General features: G+C 37.6%; 1 protein-coding gene across 1 annotated transcript in view; it reads right to left on the reverse strand.

Annotated features, from left to right (window-relative positions):
• Nucleotides 1-17,124, reverse strand: part of LOC132123376 (cadherin-8-like) — an 83,450-nt gene extending 66,326 nt beyond the window's left edge. Inside the window, exons 1-2 of the mRNA XM_059533961.1 lie at nt 16,772-17,124; nt 14,666-15,146 (exon numbers count right to left, since the gene is read on the reverse strand). Of these exons, the coding sequence (XP_059389944.1) occupies nt 14,666-14,923 (258 nt within the window). The 5' untranslated portion in view covers nt 14,924-15,146; nt 16,772-17,124. The remainder of the gene's footprint in view (nt 1-14,665; nt 15,147-16,771) is intronic.
• Between the last annotated feature and the right edge of the window lie 6,191 nt (nt 17,125-23,315).

Raw genomic sequence — 23,315 nt, forward strand, 5'->3', positions numbered from 1 at the left:
TCTTTTCTTGGTAAAAACTGAAAATGTTTGAAAACAAGCCTGGACATTCAGGGCTAATTTAGTTCTTCATAACGCATGAACAAATCATACAAATTCATAAATTCCTGTTCCTGTGTGAATGCAAAATGTCTATTGTGTTACTGCTCTTGTACAGCATCCTTGAGCTTGGGAAAATGCTATATAAATGAAACATTATTATTATAATTATTATTATTATTATTATTATTATTATTATTATAAATGACATTAATGTATCTCATGCATTAATATCAAGTATGTTAAGTTCTTATAAACCTTTGGATGGATTCAAGAGGTACATTAATATATTTTCCGTGTTCAAAAGTTTATACCTCTGGATTAATTGGAGCTTGTGCCCACAGGTAGTCAGACACCATAAATACCTTTTAATAGAGGCTTAGATACAAATATAATGCAGATCATTTGTATTAATCCGCAATAAAACACTTACAGTATTTATTTTATTTGTTTAACTAAAAAGTTTGAGGTCAGTAAGATTCTTTAATGTTATATATATATATATATATATATAGGTGTCAGCGAGCATCTGATTAATTTCAGGTCATGAACGAGAGAGGCAGGGGGAGTAAGTTTTCTTGGCACTGTAGCGGTGTAGCTGACGAGACAGCCCATTGTCAGGAAACTAATAAAGAGGCCGGGTGTGCAGGAGCGTAGTAATTATCAAACCTGCGATATCAGCACTGTATTTATGAAAACACTACGCGTTAACAAAAGAAAAAGGTCATGTGCATGGGCGGCCCGTCTCTGAGATAGATTTCTGGCAGCAGATGCGGCACATGTCCACAACCGAGTGATAAGCAAAACTTGCATTACCATTTCACTGCAATCTGGAGGAAAAACAACAACACACTGACACCGGGATGCCTTCTTGAACTGAAGAAACATGCCCTGGAACGTTTCTAAAAGTATCTTGAGACACAGACAAATGGGCTTAAACATGGCAATGTGAGATTGCATCGATCCGCAGGAGTGCAATTGGCTAGCCTGGTCATCCCCTTTGACTAAGTGTGCTTTGTACCAGGATTCTTGAAAATATTGAGCCATAAAGCTAGGCGAGCATGAGAAAAGCCACCTGACATGTTTTCAGCTTCCTCTACGTGGATAAAAATACACAGCGGCAGTAAGACAGTGACCTTGCATTTGTAAAGTACGCACCTGTAATGTTTGGCATGACATCACGGATCTGTTATTGGCCAAGAATTTCCGGTGCACCGTCTGTCTCTGCTTATGTGTTCATGTTCCTGTGTGATTGCACGTCAGGCTTTACGTATCTGTTTGTTTTTGCCTGAGAGCGTGCTATAATAAAAAATAAATGCTGTCAATGTTCACTCTGAACAGATATGAATTTCCTGTAGCAAGGACACACAACAGATATCCAATATCATTTTGAAAATGCCGATAGCTCTCTAGCACTTTGAGGAAATCATACACCATCTGGAGAAATAACACAGTGTGTCTCAACACCCTGTGTGTGTGTGTGTTCTTGCAGAAAACTGTTTTTGTTACATGTTGCAACCAATCAATTTGGCAGCTCAATAGCAAATGTGATTCTTAGAAAGCATTAAATAGTAATTATAAATACTAATGATTTAGACATCTCTCTTTTTTGACACAGTAATAAAGGAGGTGAGAGAGAGAGCATGTCCTTTATTTCCTTTATTTCCTTTCCTTTTCACACCATCATACATGTCCACTCCATCAGCACAATCTAATACACTTTAATACACAAACCAATATGTGTGGAGTTCATTTTCACACTTATTCTGACTCTTTTTCCTTCATCTTTGTACCATGCAGGTGTAAGCTCATGCCTGTATGAGAAGCACCACACAGACTCTTGTTCCTCACACTGCAAACACACACACACACCAAGACACAGGCAACTGGCCCAGTACAGAGAAGGTCATCATTCTTTGAGTGTAATTCCAGGGGCCGGCCTATACAGACCTGATAGCCATTAAGGATTCATGATTCATCTGGATCTCATATTATAACGGCTTGAATTTTTCATGCAACCCCTCAATGCCAAGAAGAGGAAAGGAGGAATTGAAATTAGATGAAATGTTGTCTGCAAAACCCACCCGGCACATTAGCATGTTAAAACATTGTACTATTACAACAGGGCCTGTGACGAGATTTGCTTCATTTTATTAGATATAATCAGCATTTTTAGGATATCTGGACAAGAATGGATCGTGTTTGGACATTGTCGAGACGGAGATGTGAGAAAAGTCATTTGCAACTGATATGTGTGTGAGCGAGTGTGTGTATATGTGTATAATGGCATACAGACTGATTCTATGCAGCATTATGAGACTATTTTATGGTCAAATTTGCCCAGAATTTACATCAGTGGTTCTCAGCCTTTTTGACTCCAAGGTCCCAAATTATGCACCACAATATATGGGCCCCTAGACCTAGTTTTATTTTTTTATTTTTTTATTTTTTTACTTTGCTGTTTAGTTTAAGGATGCACATAAAAACAACAAAAATAGTTACATCTCTGGCATTTTAATGGCTGAATGTTTTACAGGGTGATTACTCTTTTTAACCAATCAATTTATAATTTATATATATATTATTAATAATAAGGACCCCTAAATATATTATTTATTATTACATTCTTGGGTTAAACATTTTCATCTAATAAAATATTTTAGAGCTTTTTAGACAAAGTGAAATATGTATTAATTAAAAATATTTGAAATAATTCACTGAAATAAAATAAATAAAATATTTCAAAGTTAAATATTATTTAAAATACTCTACAAGAAAACACTTCAATTCTTCTTTTTATTAAATTTAATAAATTTTATAAATTAATTCAATGTGTTACTTGCTAATTCCTCATTTCCTTATTAAATGTTTATATAAATAAAATGACAATTATTTCTACACTAAATTTTTCTACACTAGGTGTTTTTTTTTAGCATTTCTACACTAGATTTTTGCACTGTTTAAAGTTATCTTGGATGGCTTGCTGAGGCCTCCAAGTGGGTCCCGACCCCCGGTTGAGATGCATTGATCTACATATACAACCCGCACCAAAGAAGGCAAATATACTGTTTGTGTAGACTTTCTAATGCTGCATAAAGATGGCCTAAATGTATTTGCACAGAATCACAATGGCATGAAACAATGCATCACATGCTCGAATGCTGATTATTGATTCACGTGCACAAGAGTGTCACACAAGGCTTTGCTCTCTCTCTCTCTCTCTGAGTTATTCTTTTTTATTCTTACTCTCTCAAGCTGCATTATTAGACAAAAACAGCTCATTTGCAATAAAGGTCAGTGCCACACTTCGCTGGCTCTCAGACAATTTTACAGGTGTGTCACTGAGACAACCGGGGCAATCGATTCTCCATGGCTACTTTTTGTTCTTCTCAAAATGGCTGCCAAGCAGCAACAGATACCAACAACAGGAGGTGCCACAATGCTAGAAAGCACCGGAAGCGAGGGTTTACTTCCTCATTTTGTTGTTATTCTGGAGCTTGGGCAGAAGGCAGCAGTGAATGGTGGCTGATCTTTAAGATCTCAAAATAGGCCTTTCCTCCCACCAGCTCTCATTGTCTACACCTCGCCTACCCACGTTTGCTCTCAGTTAACCACGCCGCCAACTACACATCAAAAAGCACAATAGCGACATTCATTCTCGACAAGATTACTCTATCCTCCCAGTTTGGCTCCTGGGCTTTCATGGGTTGAGGGAGCTTGGGATAAGCCCTTCTGCCTGCAGTTCCCCTGACGCAGGGTGCTGTCTGCAGAAGAGAACTGCTTAGCCCTGCCAAGCATCCACTGACTCACTGGATGATGACTTAGCAGCCCACAATGACTATACCAGTGAGCAATTAGAAGGTTTAAATAATTATAATCAAGTGTTTAAGTATTCAGGATTGAATAATTGCAATCCAAAATGATGGAGAAATTAGCCTAGCTGCCAGAGCTTAAACTAAACCACGTGCTCTTGCATCAAGTCTCTCAGCAAGTCAGCAAATTTGGCTTTCTTTTGGTCAGTTACAATTAACCAGAACTGGAGGGAGAGGAAAAAGAGAAAGAAGAACATTATTACTGAATGAAAGCTATATAAAGATATATATATATATTATTATTATTTTTTAAATCAATGGAAAGGGCTCTTAAAATATAATCACTATTTCGTTAAGTGCTACTTATTAATTATAGTCAATTCTATTCTGACAGGAATTGAATATAATTTTAGTAGATGAAAATAACATTTTGGCAGACAATAATGGGCTGTAACAGATCAAGCTTGACTTTTTTATGTTCAAACATTTAAAATATGTATAAAACACACAAAAGATATGTAAACAAACTGAACCCAACCTGTATAAATTGGCCCTAAAAAACTTTCCTACTGAAGTTAAATGGATACTGTTATTCTAATGCAATAACACATCCATTACATTACGTGATTACATTACATATTGTGATTAGCACTTAACTCAAATTCACCTGTACATTTGCGCCATTCGGTTTTAAAGTAAGTTCCAGTTGCATTCTGTTTCATTCAGCTCATTCCAACAAATATTTAATTAAAAACATCACTATGCCTCTTTATTATCAAAAATGAGATTTCAACAAACACATTTGTTAGTAGTTCCACTGACAAGATTAAGTCTACTATGCAGTATTTCAAGCACAGGCATTCAAAATGCTCATTCCAGCAACAACCTCTCAAGGTAAGCGGAGAAAGAAATGAATAAGAACAAACAAAATAAATAATGGCTCTTGATACCTTCAGTCACAGTTTGTACAGCGAGTTGACTACAGTATACACGGTGTGATTCAGAGGCTCTAGTAGCACTAAGTGAAAGGGCCATATAACACGCTTTAGCAGTGAAAGATCGAGCCCAGGCGACACAGTAAAGGTTAACTGCTTAATTCCAGTGATTAGTCCACGCAGAGTTCAAGGCTCTCTGCCAAAAGCCTTCATTTAGCAGCTACATGCACCACCTCCACAAGCTCTCCAATGGCCAAAACCCAGAAACTGCTGGCAAACAAAGGTAACATCAGGTATGTGACGTGCCCAGGTTTATCTCTACCATTCTGTTCAAGGCCAGACCATGATCGGTTTCTTCTGTAAATAAGGCCATAATACTTGACCTAAGCAGTTTCGTTCAAACCTGAGCATGCTCAAACTTGATCAAACAGCAGAAATGAGATAGAATACACCACAGCCTCTGAGGTTACAGTCAAGGCTCAAAAGGCATGTGACTATCTGGCCCACAGAGAAGGATGGTTATAAAAGCTTTGTCGATGTATGGATTTTCTTCCTTGCCTGTAAGAAGCAAGGTGGGCAGCCTTTTTACAGATGATATCGTTTCATTTAACGAACAGAGATGAGTAGAAAAGATGACTGTGGATATTCAGTACTGTGCTGCCATTACCTGACAGCGTGAATGAAATTGTCTTTGTGTACAGTTGGTTTCGTCTGACTTTTTTCCGCCAGCGTAATCGTTCTCTTCCTCATTGACTTGACTCCTACCTCATCCATGCCACATGAAATAGTTTATAAATCGTTCATTGTGGATTCCCACAAAGTTCTGAGGAGAACCAATGAGGACCGCATGCAGATTTCTCATCACGAGCAACGGTGTCACTTCGGCAGAGGATTCAGAGCGCAGGGACAAAGTGTGCCTGTGTTTGTTTATGTTCTTGTTACCACCAAGGGATGTGGGATTTACACCTCAAACAACTCTCGCCAGCGACCAGACCCTATAAGTCACCACAAAGGTGCACTGCTGTTGTCACACCTCTGCCACACTGGCTCATTACGCCTGCTGGAGCTGTATATCATGTCTTGTCCTGTGTGTGTGTGTGTGTGTGTGTGTGTGTGTGTGTGTAAAAGGAATGAGTGGAGAGATGCTGCGAAGGGTATGAAGATGTGACGATCGGAGAGAGGAATAAAATGCCAGCAGTTATTTATTTAAATGCTGGGCTGTATACATATTTAATGATTCAAGCACACCTGGTGAAAGGCAGATGGAGCCGTGCTTTTGTCTGTAATTGCGGTTGTACCATGACCCTGCTGTTGTAATGGAAATATGCTTGGCTCAAGAAATGCTCTTATGTCAAGTTAAGACTCTTTTCACACATGTAACATCCACACGCACACATAGGCAGACCTTGTTCATGGGAACAAAGACAACAACACGGAGCTATAGACATGCTGTCCGGCTGGTCCGCGAGGTGTTAATGTGATCCCACAGCTCAGCTGGACACTGTGCAGGGTCCTGGTGTTTTATTACAGCACTGTGGAGAGAGAGAGAGAGAGAGAGAGAGAGAGAGAGAGAGAGAGAGGTGAGAGAGAGAGAGAGAGAGAGAGAGAGAGAGAGAACGAGACAGACAGAGAGACAACAGATTGTGCTCACCTAGCAATGATATAATGGCTTTAAAGGCCTGCAAGACCCACAGCTTCTGGGTGAAATACACTGAATAGGAGTCATGAAATAGAAAGAAAGCAACAAAGGATGCTGAATTTAATGGTGACACAACGAGAACAAGTGGGGCACTGATTCGACTTTTTGGATGCTTACTGATAATCTTGCAGTGCCACAGTACCACCTCCACTTCGTGATAACTCACTTTAATATTAGTAAAAAACTTAAGTTGGATCTATGGGATAGTGTTGTTTTTGGCAGCCTGTTTTCATTTTAGTTTTAGTCTAGACTTTGTGTGAAGCTGTCATTTTAGTTTTTATTAGTTTAGTCGCGTTCATACTCTTTTTAGTCTAGTCTAGTTTTAGCTGACGGAAAATTATTACATTTTAGTCTAGTTTTTAGTCGACGAAAACTGATGAAATTTAGTCTAGTTTTATTCTACAAAAACTGATGACATTTAGTCCATAGTTTTAGTCAATGAAAATGCATTTTAGTCTCTTTTTAGTAATAGCATTTTATTTAACACAGTCAATATAGTACAAGTACCTAGTAGTATAGACAAAACCAAAATTATATTTTAGCCAAACCCATTTCAAACAAGGTTATCTTATTTTACTATTGTTACCTTATAGACTCAAGAATGCATCCATTCCAGACACGGAAGACTCTCTGTTCTGAATTTACAACATTTATTTTACCAAACAAACATGTTAGAAGTACACACACATTATTAAAATAAAAGAATAATAATAATAATAATAATAATAAAGTTTGAATAGTTTGTCCAAGGCTTGTTATTTGAAGTACATTTTATTTTATTGTATAAAATAGAATAAGAATTCATTTAGATATTAATTATACACTATTTGCTTACAGTTGTCTTGTGTTTGATGTGAAATTCAGCCAATAGTTTAAGATTGTTTTAAGTTTGTACATAAAGAAATTATTAATTCATCAACTCATCATCACAAGACTTGTACTGGCAAATGTCTTCTTCCCACCGGTGATTCCTGACAGTTTTAGAGGACAATTACTCCTCGTCTCCAACGGTGAACACGACGAGTATAAAAGCCTTGTCCTTTTGGGAAGGTGCGCTCAGTCAGTGGAGCCAGGCGAAAGTATAAATCGTACTTAACTTAGTTTGTTGTCATCTTCTAAATAATGCTGTGAGTGGGGCTTGAGGAAGTGACATCGCCTGTGTCTGCGCAGTGCGACCTGATGCAGCCCATGAAGTGAGACAAAGGAAACAGAAATACTGCTAAATATTAACAATAACGCGACTAAACAAGACGAAATAACATTATAACATTTTGTTTCATCTCATTTTGGTTACATTTGGACATTTTAGCATAGATTTTATTTTGTAAACCACATTTAGTCTCGTTTTTATTCATCAACAATATTGCATTATACATTTAATTATAGTCATCGTCACATGACCAGCATTTATGTTGCGTCTCGTCTCGTTTTTGTCACGTGATAAATGTTCGTTGACAACAATATTTAGTCATAATATTCGTTGACGAAAGCAACCCTATGGGACAGCAGTTGAGCTCTCGCAAGCAGTGAGCAATGTGGATTTGTCTAGATTTGTATTTCATCGTCGTCCAATCCTGTTGCCCCTAATTATTATCAGCCTGGGTTTCCCGATAACGATTGATCTTAGCGCTTAAGAACATTTTAATGTAATTTTATGATCGTTCGTTATTGTTTCACATACGTTTCCCAACAATGCGTGTAAAGCAATCGCATGCTTTATTTAGTTATTTTTTTGAAAATTCAGCTTTGCCACCCCTGGAATAAATTAAATTTTAAAATACAGTATATTAAAATATAAAACAGTTACATGCATTTTAAATGATTATTATATTTCATAATATTATTTTAAATGTGTTTTAAGCAAATAAATCCAGCATTGGTAAACAAAAAAACTACCAAAAAATGAAATAAAAAAAAATGATCCGTAGATAAATGTACAGTGACAACAAATCATAATATACTATTACCAAATTGTTATACTTTATGTAGATTTAAAAATGTTACATTACTTATAACATTTGTACTTCTCAGAAGTGCAAACTTCATCCTTCATACATAAAATGCTAACATAAAATGCAATTTTACATGCTGTCAGTGTTAATGATTACAATTCAGTGTATATGCAAACACAGCTGAGATTACTAATGAGATCATATTGTCATTTGCTGTTCTGTCTTTGCCAGCTTTAACCATAAAAAAGTTAAAAGTTCAAATAAGACAACAGTTTATTCATCTCTCTTTCTGCATCACCAGTGGCACAGTACCAATCACAGGTCAGATCAGGAGCTGCAGATGGATGCAGTGGCCAGTGGTGATCATCAGCATCTCATTACTTGGGTTACTGATAAGTCCACTAATACCCTTGTTAGTGCCCACTCGCTGGCCCTTCAATCACACGCAACAGCTCGATATCCATTAGAACCTGCACTGCATCCCTCCTAACCTGAGCAGATGCAGATTAATGCACAAGACCGTCTCAGATCAGAGTGTGCGTTGGCAGGGGTAAACCGTGAGGGGATCAGAAGGTGGACCTTTGATCTGCTAAAAATCCCCTCGTCAGATAGCAGCAAGGAACGAAGCTGCGTGACGCACCATAAGCGTGTGATGGAATTAAAGGTCACAGCAGTACCTTAGACACACGCATTGTAATCTTGCTATGTACGTAATTACATGAAAAATAAATTACAATAAAAATTAAAACCTGCAAGTACAAACACTTCACATTCACGCATCACATTCTTACATGGATATTTCACCCAAAAATTGAAACATTATTATCATTTAATCATCCTCATGTGGTTTCATACAGCTTGACATCATGAAATAACATGAGGGTGAAAAAATGATGTGACGATTTCTTGTTTTGAGGTGTTTTTTTTTTTTTTTTTTTTTTTTTTTTTTTTTTTGGTGGTGGTGGGGCGGGGTGGGAGTGAACTATCCTTTTAATAAAAAAAAATAATATAAAAGGTGAAAGTTAGTCAGACCTTTTACTAAACATAAAGCAGCTCATTCTTGCCAAGGACCAACAACTGAGGAAAAAAAGTTAGCACACGCATATACACACACACAAATTATAAAAAAAAATGTAAGGATAAATAAATAATGCTGTGGTATTTTTTTGCAAATGACTGTGCAGAAAACACTCAAAGGGAGTATATTATTACTAGTTGTTGTTATTTATTTTTGCATGTTCACAATGAAAACTCCAAAAAGAAAAAGTGCACTTCAAATATACAGCTTATGCATTTCATCACTCACCACCCCCCCCCCCTCCCACTCCCCCAAAAAAAATTCATACACTAGACAGTAGAGTACATTGAATTATGTAAGTGCATAGAAAATTATTTGGGAAAAACTCATCTCATACTACATTATAAAACAAACCAGAATATAGTTTTTACTTTAAATTGCCATACACAAAGCTCTCAAAGTTTCAAACAAGCAAATCAAATCCAAAGAATATTTCATCTTCAAAAGCACCAGCTGTATTTGTACATATGTGTTCCCAGTGGAACTGATTAAAAGCACGCACCTCTGTGACCTGAATCTTACAAGTTATGTAAAATCACCCAATCAGTTTCGAATTCACTATATTGATAAAGTGCTTTCCAAATTTTTATTCAACACATATCAGATGGTTAATGCACGGCCTGTGGGCGGTTTGTAACCAAACAGTCTGGTATGCAGGTCTAGTTACCTGAAAAAGAGAGGCTGTAGCATTTTTAAGAGCAACAGAAACATGCAGCAAAACAGCTGAGAGTTAGAGCTATAACTCTCCAGAGTGGATCAGTGGGAGGAATATAGATAATTCATGAGGTGTCAAGAAGGTTGAACAGGGCAAGTACTTCTCTGTGGTCTTATTCACACCACTCAGTACAGACCATGACCAGGAGCGACTGAACAACAAAAATGTTTATTGTGTGCATATATTACCATAGTAGTAATATACAAGGTCGAGGTTGTTGTGATCAACCCTAGCTTCGTCCAGAAATCCTCTGAAACAATCATCATGGTATTGTCTTCCACAGAGATACTCTCATAGAAAAAGAAAGGAGGTTTTGCTACACCACTGTCTGAAAGCAAAATGCTTCCTCAGTAGAATAGTTGGGACAGTTTCAGTGGATTTCCAGCAATGTGTCATGGTCGCAAAAAAACAAAAAACAAAGTGGCAGTTAACAGCAAATCCCATCACAGGCAGCACAGAAGAACATGAATCGATTGTCCATTTCAGGGATTCAGTGCTTCTTACATTCAAACTGTCACAATATTTTTCTTTTCCCCTTAGTTATAGGGCACACTTCCAAATGCTACTTAAGTGTTTTTAGACACCAGCATTTCTACGACATCCCTCGACTGTAAAACAGGGTATTTTATTCTGGAATTGGAGTAGTGTAGCTTTAACGCCCGACTGACGTTAGATTTATATCCCTTCTCAGCTCCAGTCATTGTGCTCAGTGAAACTAATCCACTCTGGCTTTCATTACAAAATGACAGAGCGCTACTAATTAATATTTGATAGCAAAGTTATTCATATTTAATATTGTAATGTCATTAATAATAACATAATGAATATTTCAAGGTTAAGTTGTAGGCTCGAATTTAATGAAGCGCCAGAGAATAATACTGAGCTCACACGCTTATTTACATGGATGCATTATTGCTTAATTTGTGCTGAATGAAAATATGAGAGATAATGATATGGGTTTAAACCCAAAATGGAGTCATGCCTTTATGTAGGCCAGATCTGTACTGGTAGATGTCCCTTTAATTTCCTCCCCTCCCCCTTAAACAAATAGCTTCCAAAAGCATAGAATGAGCAGTTATTTTGGCTTTAATGCTGAAATCAGCTTCACAGTACACTGGACATCAGCATAAAAGGGACATGCATCAAATCAACTGGTGTTTGCTTGAGCAAAACACAATTTCTTGATATAGAAAAAAAAAAAAAACTTTCCATAATAAAAGAAAGAGGGAATCATTCGCAGCTTGGCTGATGGCTTTCCAGCTCATACACGCTATCTATCAAGTGTTGTCACGCCCCCTGTAAGGCAAACAAATGTTCGCAGACACGTATCCATGTTCTTTTGTGAATAAATAATCAATGGCGTTCTCTTGTATTCAAACTGACATCCCCAGTGATCTTGTTCTTAAGCTCGGATTGCTAAATATGAATAACGTATTATCAATGCTCTTTTTGCTACAAACACACATAATCCCATCACAGATAAGAGCACATTATGGTAAGAAAAGGCATCACACAGCAGTGCTATTAATTTGTGCAGAATACATCTGCACTCCAAAGAAAAGAATGGTGTCCATTGTGATTAGGCTCCACAACAGGCTCCAGCCTAAAGAAGGGGAACAAAGCCATGTGCAAGATAGAATCTAACTGACATATGTTGTGATAAAATAATGTTTTAAGTAAACACGCCTAAATTGCTCTTTGTTGGGCAAAGACTTCAATGTGTTCTTTTCTGCCCCCTCACTGTTATGAGTGTTATATAAAGGTATCATGCATTTAAGTCGAATGCAACTAGTACTTAGTTAGAAATCTCATGTGCAATCCACATATTTGGGATATAAGCCAGTAATGGATTTAGAGTTCAGTGATGAAGACATACAGTGTGGTTATTTTGGTGGCAAGTCCGAACACTTCTCATGGATAAATCATTTATCTGTGGTAAGAGCTAATGGATGCAAAACTAGCAAACATATTTGTGAGAATGTATCATACTGTATGAGAGACAGGGGTGCAGTGCACACACACACACACACACACACACACACACACACACACACACACAAATAATTGCAGACTTTTGTATTTATTTTAGAAATTAAAAAAATCGTACTGAAACCAAACAGTATCGCATATGTCTACGCACAAACGGACTTTCAAACAGAAACCTCCCCTTAAAAAATTCACTAGAGTAAGAAGTGTGACAACTAGCCCTAGACTCCCCTATAACTCCACAGCCACCTAAAACAAGCTCAGTCATGTTAAAGGAGCACAAGCTGTGCCGTGTTTGACGCACCTTTCAGAACCAGGTGACGGTGAGCTGCCCTGCCAACCCAGTGAGTCAGACCACTGAGACCACAAAACCATGCGAAACAGTGAGACGCCTGCTGTCATGTACCATAGCTAACTTTTCTTCTCCCTTCCTCTGTGGCTCTCTCTCTCTGCTGTCTCTCTTAGCCCTGCCATGCCCACTTCTACACGTATGTTAATCGTCTGCTCCGACTGGCAGCTGGTGCTCAAGGGGAGTACGGGCACTGACAAGACAGGAGCCGGGTGTATAATTAAACATCAGACCGGCACGTAATAAAAGCTAAAGGATGAAATGAGTGTAATCTTGGCCTGAGGTTCCTCGATAATCAGCCCACAACCACATGCCTGGCAGAGATGGCAGGAAAAGAAAAAAAAAAAAAAAAAACATGCTGATTTGAATGACCCATTTGAATCACACACCTCCCACTCTTTATTTGATTCATTTTTTTAATTAGAGAGACAGAGTGAGGGAGGACTGCAGATCTTAGGTGATGGAGTGAGACGCTGAAAAAGAGGGTGAGAGGGAGAGGAGCGGTGTTCAATCTCTTCCAACAGCATGGCTTCCTATCTTGCTGCAACATGGAACTTATCTGAGCTCTGCAAGCCATGCTCATGAGCACTTACTGTAACCCTGTGGTTTGTTAAGGGGGAAAAAAAACAGCAGAAAATTGAAAGCCAATCAATGCTAGCCCACCAAGGAAGCCGAGTACAATCCGTACGCCATATGTCCACCCATTCACCTCCACTCTCCACGCATTGTCCTCCTACAGACAATCATTCTGCTCCCCGGCAGAAATACTTCATGGCGTTAAATAAAGCAATACACATTAGAGAGGAGCAGAATGGCACATCACAGTCTGAGCACTCCCAGCTGTCTCCATCACGCACAGAGAGCCCTATAGCATTGTGAATGTTTCAGCCTGAAAGCGTCATACTCATTTGCCCTTCTACCTTGGAGATCATCACGGGGAGCCCATTTGTTGTGTTTGTTTATGCATTTCTGCTGATCAAAAGCTAAGGCAGAATCCAACAAAGGCTGTTTAATTGCAGCTCTTGAAAAATTGATGCAGTTCTTAAGGACTTTGTTGTGTCACGCATATATTGGGAAAACACAGGTGTAAAGGCCGCATGAGAGCACATGTTTTATTCACATGCCCGAGAGACGGAAGGAGGTAAGCAGCAGCAGTGGGGAATTCAAGTGAGAGGCCTTAATTAGCAAAGACCCTGCCAAATTTTGGACACACAAAAGATGTCATTTTCCACCTCACTGATGGTGAGGATAGTGTTCCGTCAGTGCAGTGAAGTTTAAGTGACTTTGCAGTAAAAAATGTTCTGTAAATTGTCGTAAAAAATATATATTTGCATAATTTAAAAAGTATTGATAGAAATATTTATAAATTACATGTGTGTGTTTATATTATATATATATATATATATATATATATATATATATATATATATATATATATATATATATATATATATAAAATGAACCTCATAAAAATAGTTGTTTATAAAAGGTTTTAATATACTATTGATACAAAATGAGTAAGGAACTTTTACCTTGTTAAATAATAAAAAAAATAAAACAGCGTGAGGAACGAGCAGATATTGTTGGCGACTGGACAAACATAGTGCCAGGTTGGGCTCCTGAGGTTCACGCTTGCAGTGATCTGTGAACAAGCTGCATTGGCCTGCTCATACTATAGTCCTCTTAGGACGCAGAGCTCTCTGCACAGGTCCGGTGCCAGGTCACTCTCCTATCCTGTAATTATCTCCATATCATCTCACCTCTCTACATAAACACATATGCATGGGGCAAAATGCACACTACACCTGTAAAATTAATTTCGAGTTTCTCTTCATTCTGTATTCGTTGCAGAACTTTCCCAGAACCTGTGAAATAAAACACCATGTATAAATTAGCATCCAGAGCTGTATTTTTCCTCGGCCTAATTGAACTGTTAAAGATGGAAACTATGCAAGAGTCAGCGATGCCAACCTTGCCCTCTTCTTCACGGCAATTATTGCTCCTTCACAAAATGTCAAACAAAAAAATGGCATTGAGGCAGCAGAATTAATGTTTCCACATGATAAGTAAGCTTAATATTCAGCTGACAATTAGACTACTCACCCTGCCAACCAGAATTGGATCGGGTCCAGAGAACTCCTCCAACACAAACATTTGATTCCAAACCCATCCTCTCTTGGCACGACTGAGGATTCTTTGTCCTTCGCTTGGCCGGTTTCGCGGGATCATGGCTGATGCCGTTTGTAAACTTTGTGACTGATTGTTTAACGGAGCCATGGAAGAGTACGGCACACAAGTAATCCATACTAGCAGGAGAGAAGTCCATAGATCTCGCTGCATCTCCTCTCCACGTTTTAGCATCTTTGTAACTTTTTGTCTTTGCTTTGTTTTTGCTTTCCCTCCGAAAAGCAGGGGTCGACAGCTGGACAGCTGGATGGTTACTCTTTTGTTCTAAGTATCTCCCAGCTTGAGTTCATGTTGCGAAGAGGGTCACGGATGCACTTTGATCTGTGTCCAGAACACAGAGATGAGAGATGCGCAGAGAGATGCGACATCCATTAGTTGGTTCATCAATGTAAGAGATCTAGAGGGGAGAGACAAATGCAGACTTACTGGAAGTGCATGTAAATAAAACTGACAAGCTTGAGGAGTGAAGTCTCAAGGTCAGTTGTATATGACATCAGAAATCAAGTCAGAGCAAATCTGTCTTCTGTAGAAGTATATAGTACAGCACAGAAAATGTGTTTTTACTCTCTCAGCAATTGGAAAACATTTAGGAAATATAAAATCAAGCAGATTACAGTTTCAGATTGCAATTATTGTGGTGCCAACATTCCTGGCACACACCAATATTCGTGAGAACCAATATTTAACACCAATAACACACACACAACACAAGTTAACATCCTTTAATGAAAAATGTATAAATATATAAAAATACTATATAAACATATTGCAATCAATATCTAAAAAATTGGATATGATTATGAATGAAGACCTACAGCAATTTTGAGGACCAAAGAGTAGATAAAAACACCATATTTTCAACATATAACTGCAGCATAGACTACAAATGCTGTAAACTTGAAAATCACAGAGAAGAGAATAATGAAAAACAGCAGTATCTCCTCATGCTCATGCGCTGATTTCATTTCCCTGAATCAACTGCTTTCAATGTCCTTGACATATTACAATGTTATGGTGTAATTTAGAGTTTGCAGGATGACTATATATATTTATCTAGGATTTTTATATCAGAAAATATAAGCCAGACATTTTTTTTTTTTTAAGATTATGTACTTACACTATTTGTTTTGCAATTTGTCCACGCACTTGATTTCAATTCACATACCAGTAGCATTTTTTTTTCTCTCTATCTGGTTGACCATGCAACAATCATACGCTGTATTTCTCTAAACCAGATTATTTAGCTGAATAGTTTAAAGCATCATCCTCTGGAGAACTCTGTTATGTATTATTTCATACATTTCAAGCATCAATAGGCAGAAGAAATGTGGCTTAAGATAAATTCTGACTTTCTATCTTTGAATGCAATACATATTTTTTTTTTTTTTTTTTTTTTTGTTAGTTGGGCATACAATTAATTCAATTGCTCTGTAGACTAGTAAGCAAGCCACACATTGGAAACATTCACAGCTTAGTCTTCCGTCCACAGTGTAACTTCAGTGAGCAGTAAACACCACTCTTAACACCACATACAGACTCGGTGAGCAGAGGCGATGCTTGAATTACTGGCGAATTTCAGCACCAGCATAAGTGGACAGCTCCTAACCAAAAAAAGTCGTTTACTACGCTCGCTTTCTGGCTCTTTAGAACAAGCAAGAACTGCAGAATTTCGATACTTAAAAGCAGGAAAGGATACTCTAGAGAAGCAGTATAGAGCACTGCATAAAACACACGGCACAGCGAGTTGACTAAGTTGATTAACCAAGACGTGCCCAGACCACGTTCTGGCGTAAAGTGAACACAAATTCGATGCACGACATTCCTGAACAATATGCAAAACAAATAATGGACAATGCGTATTTACGGTTTGGTCTGCAGTCTGTCAATCTGTCTCGCTGTCGGATCAATCACTGTAGCGCAAACAGCATCAAACGGAAAATCCAGTATTTCAGTCGAGCAAAAAGGCACGCGCCTCCCGCCAAACCACATATCTGTGCTTGTTAATGAGTATTTAGTACTTACTGTATCTCATCCGGAAGTCCATTCCATGTCATTCACAGAAGATAACAAAAATATCAGAGAAGGGGGAAAAATACGTGACTTGTTTCGCAATACTGCAGGCACTTGTCTTTCTGTCAATTTTCTGTCAATTTTCTGTTCTGAAAATGAACAAGAACAAAATAAGAAAATAAGTTGACAGACGCGGTTGGGAACAATTACTATCCGTACAGTTTAGTGGCTTGGCGTTGACAGGGTGTCGGAGAGCTCCGGCAAGCCCGCTCGCTGAGTGGAGGAGTGTGGAGAGATGGACGAGAGGTGTTTGGTGGGAAGAGCCTCCCCTCTGCCGCGCTCATTGGGCTGATAAAGAGGCAGGTCCTCAACCTTGGCAATGAATGCACGCGCCCTATACTGGGAATACTGAACTTTTATGTCAGTGCGCTGGTGTTTTTTACCTGCGTTTTTTTTTTTTTTTTTGAACGCATTCTGCTAACAAAGCATCTGTACATGTGCCACGTCTTGGCACTTCTTCGACGGTCCCCTGGCTTCCCGTCTCATTTAGGCTCGTGATTTAAATGCAAATAGATTTTAGATACATGATCAGGACGCAATTGTGATATGTGGTGCTGTTTAAGCATCTCAGCGGCAGACTTGCTTTTTCGCCAAGTGTGTCATGTAAATTGGGACACTTTTGCCTTGAGATGCCTGGGGAAAATGTCCCAATTAACCTCAATTCACCCCTATACAATTTCCTTTAAAATGTACATATATATATATATATATATATATATATATATATATATATATATAAATTAGTTAATGATAAGTTCATAATACACAGTCTTGCTTGATCGACATACTGCCAGAAAGCACGTGATCGCTGTTGTTATGGTTACCTCAAGCCAGCTCAACATCGATCATTAATTACCTACTTTATTGACTTGTTCTCTAATTTCATTAATGAATCGTTTGAGAATAAATAAATAAATAAACAAAATAAATAAATAAAAGATCTTGCCACATATTCATATTTATATAAACAGAACAGACATATTCTTATCACGATTTCAGTTTTAGACTTTCATTTGAGACTTTGCAAGAGTCATGTGGTGACGAGGGATGACATTTAAAGCATTCTAGCGCAGCTCATATCAGAATGTATTGAAGGCAGGCTATCTCTAAAAGTATATAAATGAGTCGACAGATTTGTAACTGTACAGCTAAATGTTCTGATCGCGCTGGATACCCAACAACAACTTTAGTATCTTCACACGACTCTGAAATGACGCTGTGAGCAGCTGCACTATTCAATATCGTTTGCAAACATTCAGCCCATTCATTATACTTTTCAATGAGGAAATGCACTGCAATAAACCCACCAGCTTTTCAGCGTTCATTAGTGCACGTGACATTTATCTTGACACGTTTCTTGTCCACATGCACTGACGACTCTCAAGGTAAAGATACATACGAAGCTCCGATTCAACTGGCTCCCTCTAGCGGCCACACATCAAGCAGACATCAGGAGTGTTCTGAACTGTGTGGTCAGTCAACCCTCCGTGCTTAAACCTTGCAGATACAGGTGTTTAATAAATTATTAGCCTCACTGCAAGATACCGAGAACTCTGTATTCAAAATAATACCAATACAAAATAAATTGTACACCTGTTAGTCACAGAAGCCTTCACAGATACAGTAGTTAAAATATTGATCAAAATATTGATAAAAAATGTAAATGCTAATTTATGAACATAGGTTGAAGATCAAGTTTGCCAATCAGAATTGTTTTTATCTAGATATCTTAATATTAATCACATGTGTTCTAGTATTGCTAAGCTATCCTTATTCATTTTAAGCTTGAAGAGAGCTGCTTTGTTACAAATTGCCAGTCTTTTTTTAACATTATTCTTGCCCACACGAACAATCAAGTCATATGACACGGAATTAGAATTATGAATCACAATCCTAACAATGTGATTTATATATCTGCTTTTTGTTTATTGATATGTTTAGTTATACTTGTGATTGTCACCTCAGAAAATGATAATGGAAACAAAGCAGCTCACATTTTGCATCCTGCTCAACATCTTCTTTAACTCTATTTCGGTTCAGCTGTGCAGTTTGTCAAGCTGCTCTCCAGTGGTTCTTTCTCTCTGTCATTGATTAATTCCACTGACACAGCCTTTACCGGTGATCAAAATATCAGACGTCTTCTGAAAAAGGCAAAGTAAGTGAAGGGGAAACGGTCTTTACAGCCCAAGCTTCCTCAATCGATCATTGGTTACTACATTGTCAGCGGAATTAATCACAGGCCTGGTGCACCGTGAACTGCTGGCACCCTTCTCCACACACCTCAGCCCTGTCATTTGCAAATGGCGACAACAGCCTCGGCAAACAAACAGGAAACAAGCCGTGATTTATTCATTTGTCTCTGCATTTACATCAAATCATTTAGAGAGGCAATTACTTGGGGATTTTCCCAGCTGTTTCACATAGATGTGAGGCTATGTCTTAAACAATCGTCTTTCTTATTGAAGACTTGTACCTGCTGTGAATTCCAATCTCTTGTGATTCATAAATCATAGTGTTGGCATGTCTCAATACTACTGTATAGTGTATGCAATCTCATCTCATTTCTTCCAAAATTGCACAATCATGGCCGCACACTGTCCCGCAATGCATAGTACTTTTCAAAGAAGCTAAAAATGCAATTTAGTCCATAAATATGTGTATACATTAATTCAAACATGCTGTGCTGAAAATCCTTAATCTAATTTAGTGATCCTGTTCAGAAATGTCCAGTTCTTTTTTTTTCTTGTTTTATTTAAATTAGAACAGGTTTTGTATTTCCTTTTGGATCTGATTCATCAGAGGCATCATTGATCTGAGCGTACGCACCGCAGTTTGTGAGTGAATCATTTTGGCAATGTTTACTCAAAACCTGAAGTGAATAAGCTTGAATAAATCAATGATAAATCAAAAGTTGTGCTAATTGAAAGAAAACAACTTGATACAAAGATTTAATTTAATATTTGAAGAGTTCAGATACAAAAGCTTCTTAATGCCATCTGAAATTGTTTAATCTAAATTTAGCAGTTTTATCAGGCTGTTATGTTTAGGTTCATAATGAGAAATATATGAGCAATTTTTGGTAGGCCAGTCTTTTTTGATTAATAAAAATATAAAAGTTATTATTATTATTATTGTTATAACTTGTTAGTCCTTGTGTGAGCAAGGTTTAGTACAATGCGATAAGATTAACTATAATATTCAGAGAAAAGAAAATCCCCTCCAGGTCAGAAGGACTAGAACTGAACATGTGGGATACACATATAAAATGCATGTAAAAATGCATGTTTAATATGCCTGTTCTCATTTCTGAGGCCTATGTTTAAGCATGTACAATATTTAATATCAGAGCATCGGTATATCCAATTGTCCAGCTATTAAGTCTAACACATTTATGCACCTGGTGGAGAATGAGGTTCCCTGTTGGACTCTTCATTCAGAACACAATTCAACAAGACAAGAAGATAATGGACTGTGTTTATCGATTTCACCTCAACCAAAGCAAGAAAGAGATACTATTCTTTAAAGAGCAGCCTCAACTGTATAATAACAGTTTCAGGTGGATGACTCTCCCTCCATTCCTGCAAAGTGAGTGCTCATCCAGCGTAATAGAATCTCTGTGACACAAATAACAAATAAAGTTCTGCCATCTGACGCGAGAACGAACCTACAGCAACCTATTTCCTTCTCCATCTTAACTTCTGTAAGGGGATGAGTAAAACTAGATTTGCATTTCCTGAAGGAAATGCAAGAGCTTGCAAAGCAGCGTAAGATTAGTGTTCGAGTTTTAGGTAAGATTAAATTTCATTGGCTTTGGTTCTGTGTAAATGAAATGCTGCATCAGAGCTGCTTTGTCATTGTCATGATACTAAGCAACTAAGTCTTGTTTACAGTCAGCTGTGCACAGAACCAACTGCTTAAACGCAAATTTTAAATAGTTAATACAAGCAAGGAAGACAAGACCAATCATAATTCAATATGCAAATATTAGAGTGATATCATGGCTGTCAGTTTAGGGGCAGTCACATTAGGCTTAGAAAATGCAGAATTAATAAATATTTCAATCTGTGATTGATTATTGATTAAATATTTTCTTGGCTATGAAAATACATCAGGTCAGGGATGTACAGTGGCCGAGACAGCTCAAAACACTGCAACTTAAGAACACACATGCAATTTGAAAAAACTTCAGCTAGTGAAGAAAACATCTTCATCAGTTTGACAACACAAGTGTTGCAAATCATCACAACACATGCATATAACAAAACACGTTGCAAATCCTTCACAACACGTGCATACAACGAAACGCGCTGCAAATCATCACAACCAGGCCGGCATTTCAACGTTGATTCAACGTTGAAACAACGTCAGGTACCAGGGTTGAATCAACGTTGAATTACTTTTCGATTTTGCAAATTGGATCAACATTGAAATCACGAGGTTGATTCACCGTTGAAATCGCGACGTTGATGCACGGTTGAAATCACGACGTTGATTCACCGTTGAAATCACGACGTTGATTCACTGTTGAAATCGCGATGCTGTTTCACCTTCTTACCTTCATCACGGGTGAATTACGGTTGTTCTGGAGACCTTGGATTAACTTTGAATGAGGTGTTGATTTTGAAAAGTTCATCAACGTGGATAACACGATGTTGTTTCACCGTCGTACCTTGCACCAGGTATAAATACACAATTGTATGTTCAATGAGATCCTAGTTTGCATTTAGATCAACAGTACATGATAAAGGCTAACAATCAAATGACTGGCAGCAATGGCTTTACAATCAACTTCAATAAACTACCACATGCTCAAAATTGTATAACAGCAGTTTTATGTTGGAAACATACTGTATAAAAAAGATTAACAAAAATATACCCAAACTTTATTTTTGCAGAGTATGCATAGATGTATTGTTAAAAACATGTAGTAGAACAATCCAAATACAATAATATTTAAAGGTTTTTGTAAAATAATTTGGCATATAAATGCATATTTTTTGCAGCACTTGCAAGAGAAACCCTTGTACATTTATGACTGAAACCAGTTGATCTTTTATTTTGGAGGAAAACTACAGTTTCGGGGGGGCGGGGGGGGGGGGGGTTCTAACCGGACTGTGTCTTCTTTACCGTGGGGAATGCAGAATGAGATTTCTACCAAAGGGGACTCAAAAATTTTCGAATCAACAGCCTCGTGCATACAGTGTGGTTGTGCTTTGGGTGATCCTTGAAAGAGTCCCAGCGTGAGGTCCATTCTGATGCCATCCCCTCCACTCTCTCCCACTTGTGCACTTTCTGTACCGTCCTGTATAAACATTTACATTTAATCATTTAACAGACGATTTTATCCAAAGCGACTTACAAATGAGAACAATAGAAGCAGTCAGGTCAACAAGAGAACAACAACAGTATACAAGTGCCATGACAAGTCTCAGTTAATCTAGTACAGAACGCATAGCCAGGATTTTTTTTTTTAAATATGAAAGACAAGAAAAGAAGGAAAAATGCTAGTATTAGCTGGTTAAGTGCTGGCGAAAAAGATGGGTCTTTAGATGTTTCTTGAAAATGAGTAAAGAGATTGGGAGGTCATTCCACCAGCTGGGCACAGTCCAGGAAAAGATCCTTGAGAGTGATTTTGAACTTCTTTGGGGTGGCACCACAAGGCATCGTTCAGTTGCAGAGCGCAAACTTCTGGAGGGCACATAAGATTTAACCAGTGAGTTTAGGTATGTTCACAATGTTTCACAATAACTTTGATATTGTGTAATATATTTAACTGAAAACTGAATGCAAAATAAATCACACAATATTTTAACTTTACACTTCAGTAACAGTGGAGTTGGAAACAAAGTGGACAACACTATTCATTAAACACTTATTTAATGTATTCAGATGAAAGTTTACAATTCACAAATTATTCACAAGCAGTGTTTTTTAGAGCCCCCAGTTACACTATCAGAACACTAGCATTACAGTATAGTAAAACAAGTAAAATCTAATTCAGTAATTTTTTATTAAACTAAGCACAATCAAAACCTATCACAAAAGGTCAAAGCATCTCTACCAGAAGTGACAGTGCAATGTAGCAGATGAACAAATTTCTTACCAATGTTTCAAGGACAAGCTGGATCCTTGATGACTCTACAAGGGGAAAGAAGAAATGGTTTACTGAAAAGTTCTTAAAAAGCAAGATTTCATTTTATACCATTTCTTTAAACCATTGGTTCTCAAACTTTTTATACCAAGTACCACTTCAGAAAATATTTGTTATTAAATATTAAGTTCCACCATAATGACCAACATTAAAATTTCAGCAGCGTAGTAGGCCTAACTATTCAGCTACAGCTCTACAGTTAAAAATGAGGTAGTTTTATTCTAATAAGAATATTTATTATTGTCAGCCACTTTACCATGGTAAATACAGTTTGAACATTAACACTACACTGTGCTTACATACAGGTAAATTAAAACTTAAAGTTTAAATTAAAATAAGTTATAA

Source organism: Carassius carassius, chromosome 3 (genome assembly GCF_963082965.1).
Source record: "Carassius carassius chromosome 3, fCarCar2.1, whole genome shotgun sequence".
Classification (NCBI taxonomy): Eukaryota; Metazoa; Chordata; class Actinopteri; order Cypriniformes; family Cyprinidae; genus Carassius; species Carassius carassius.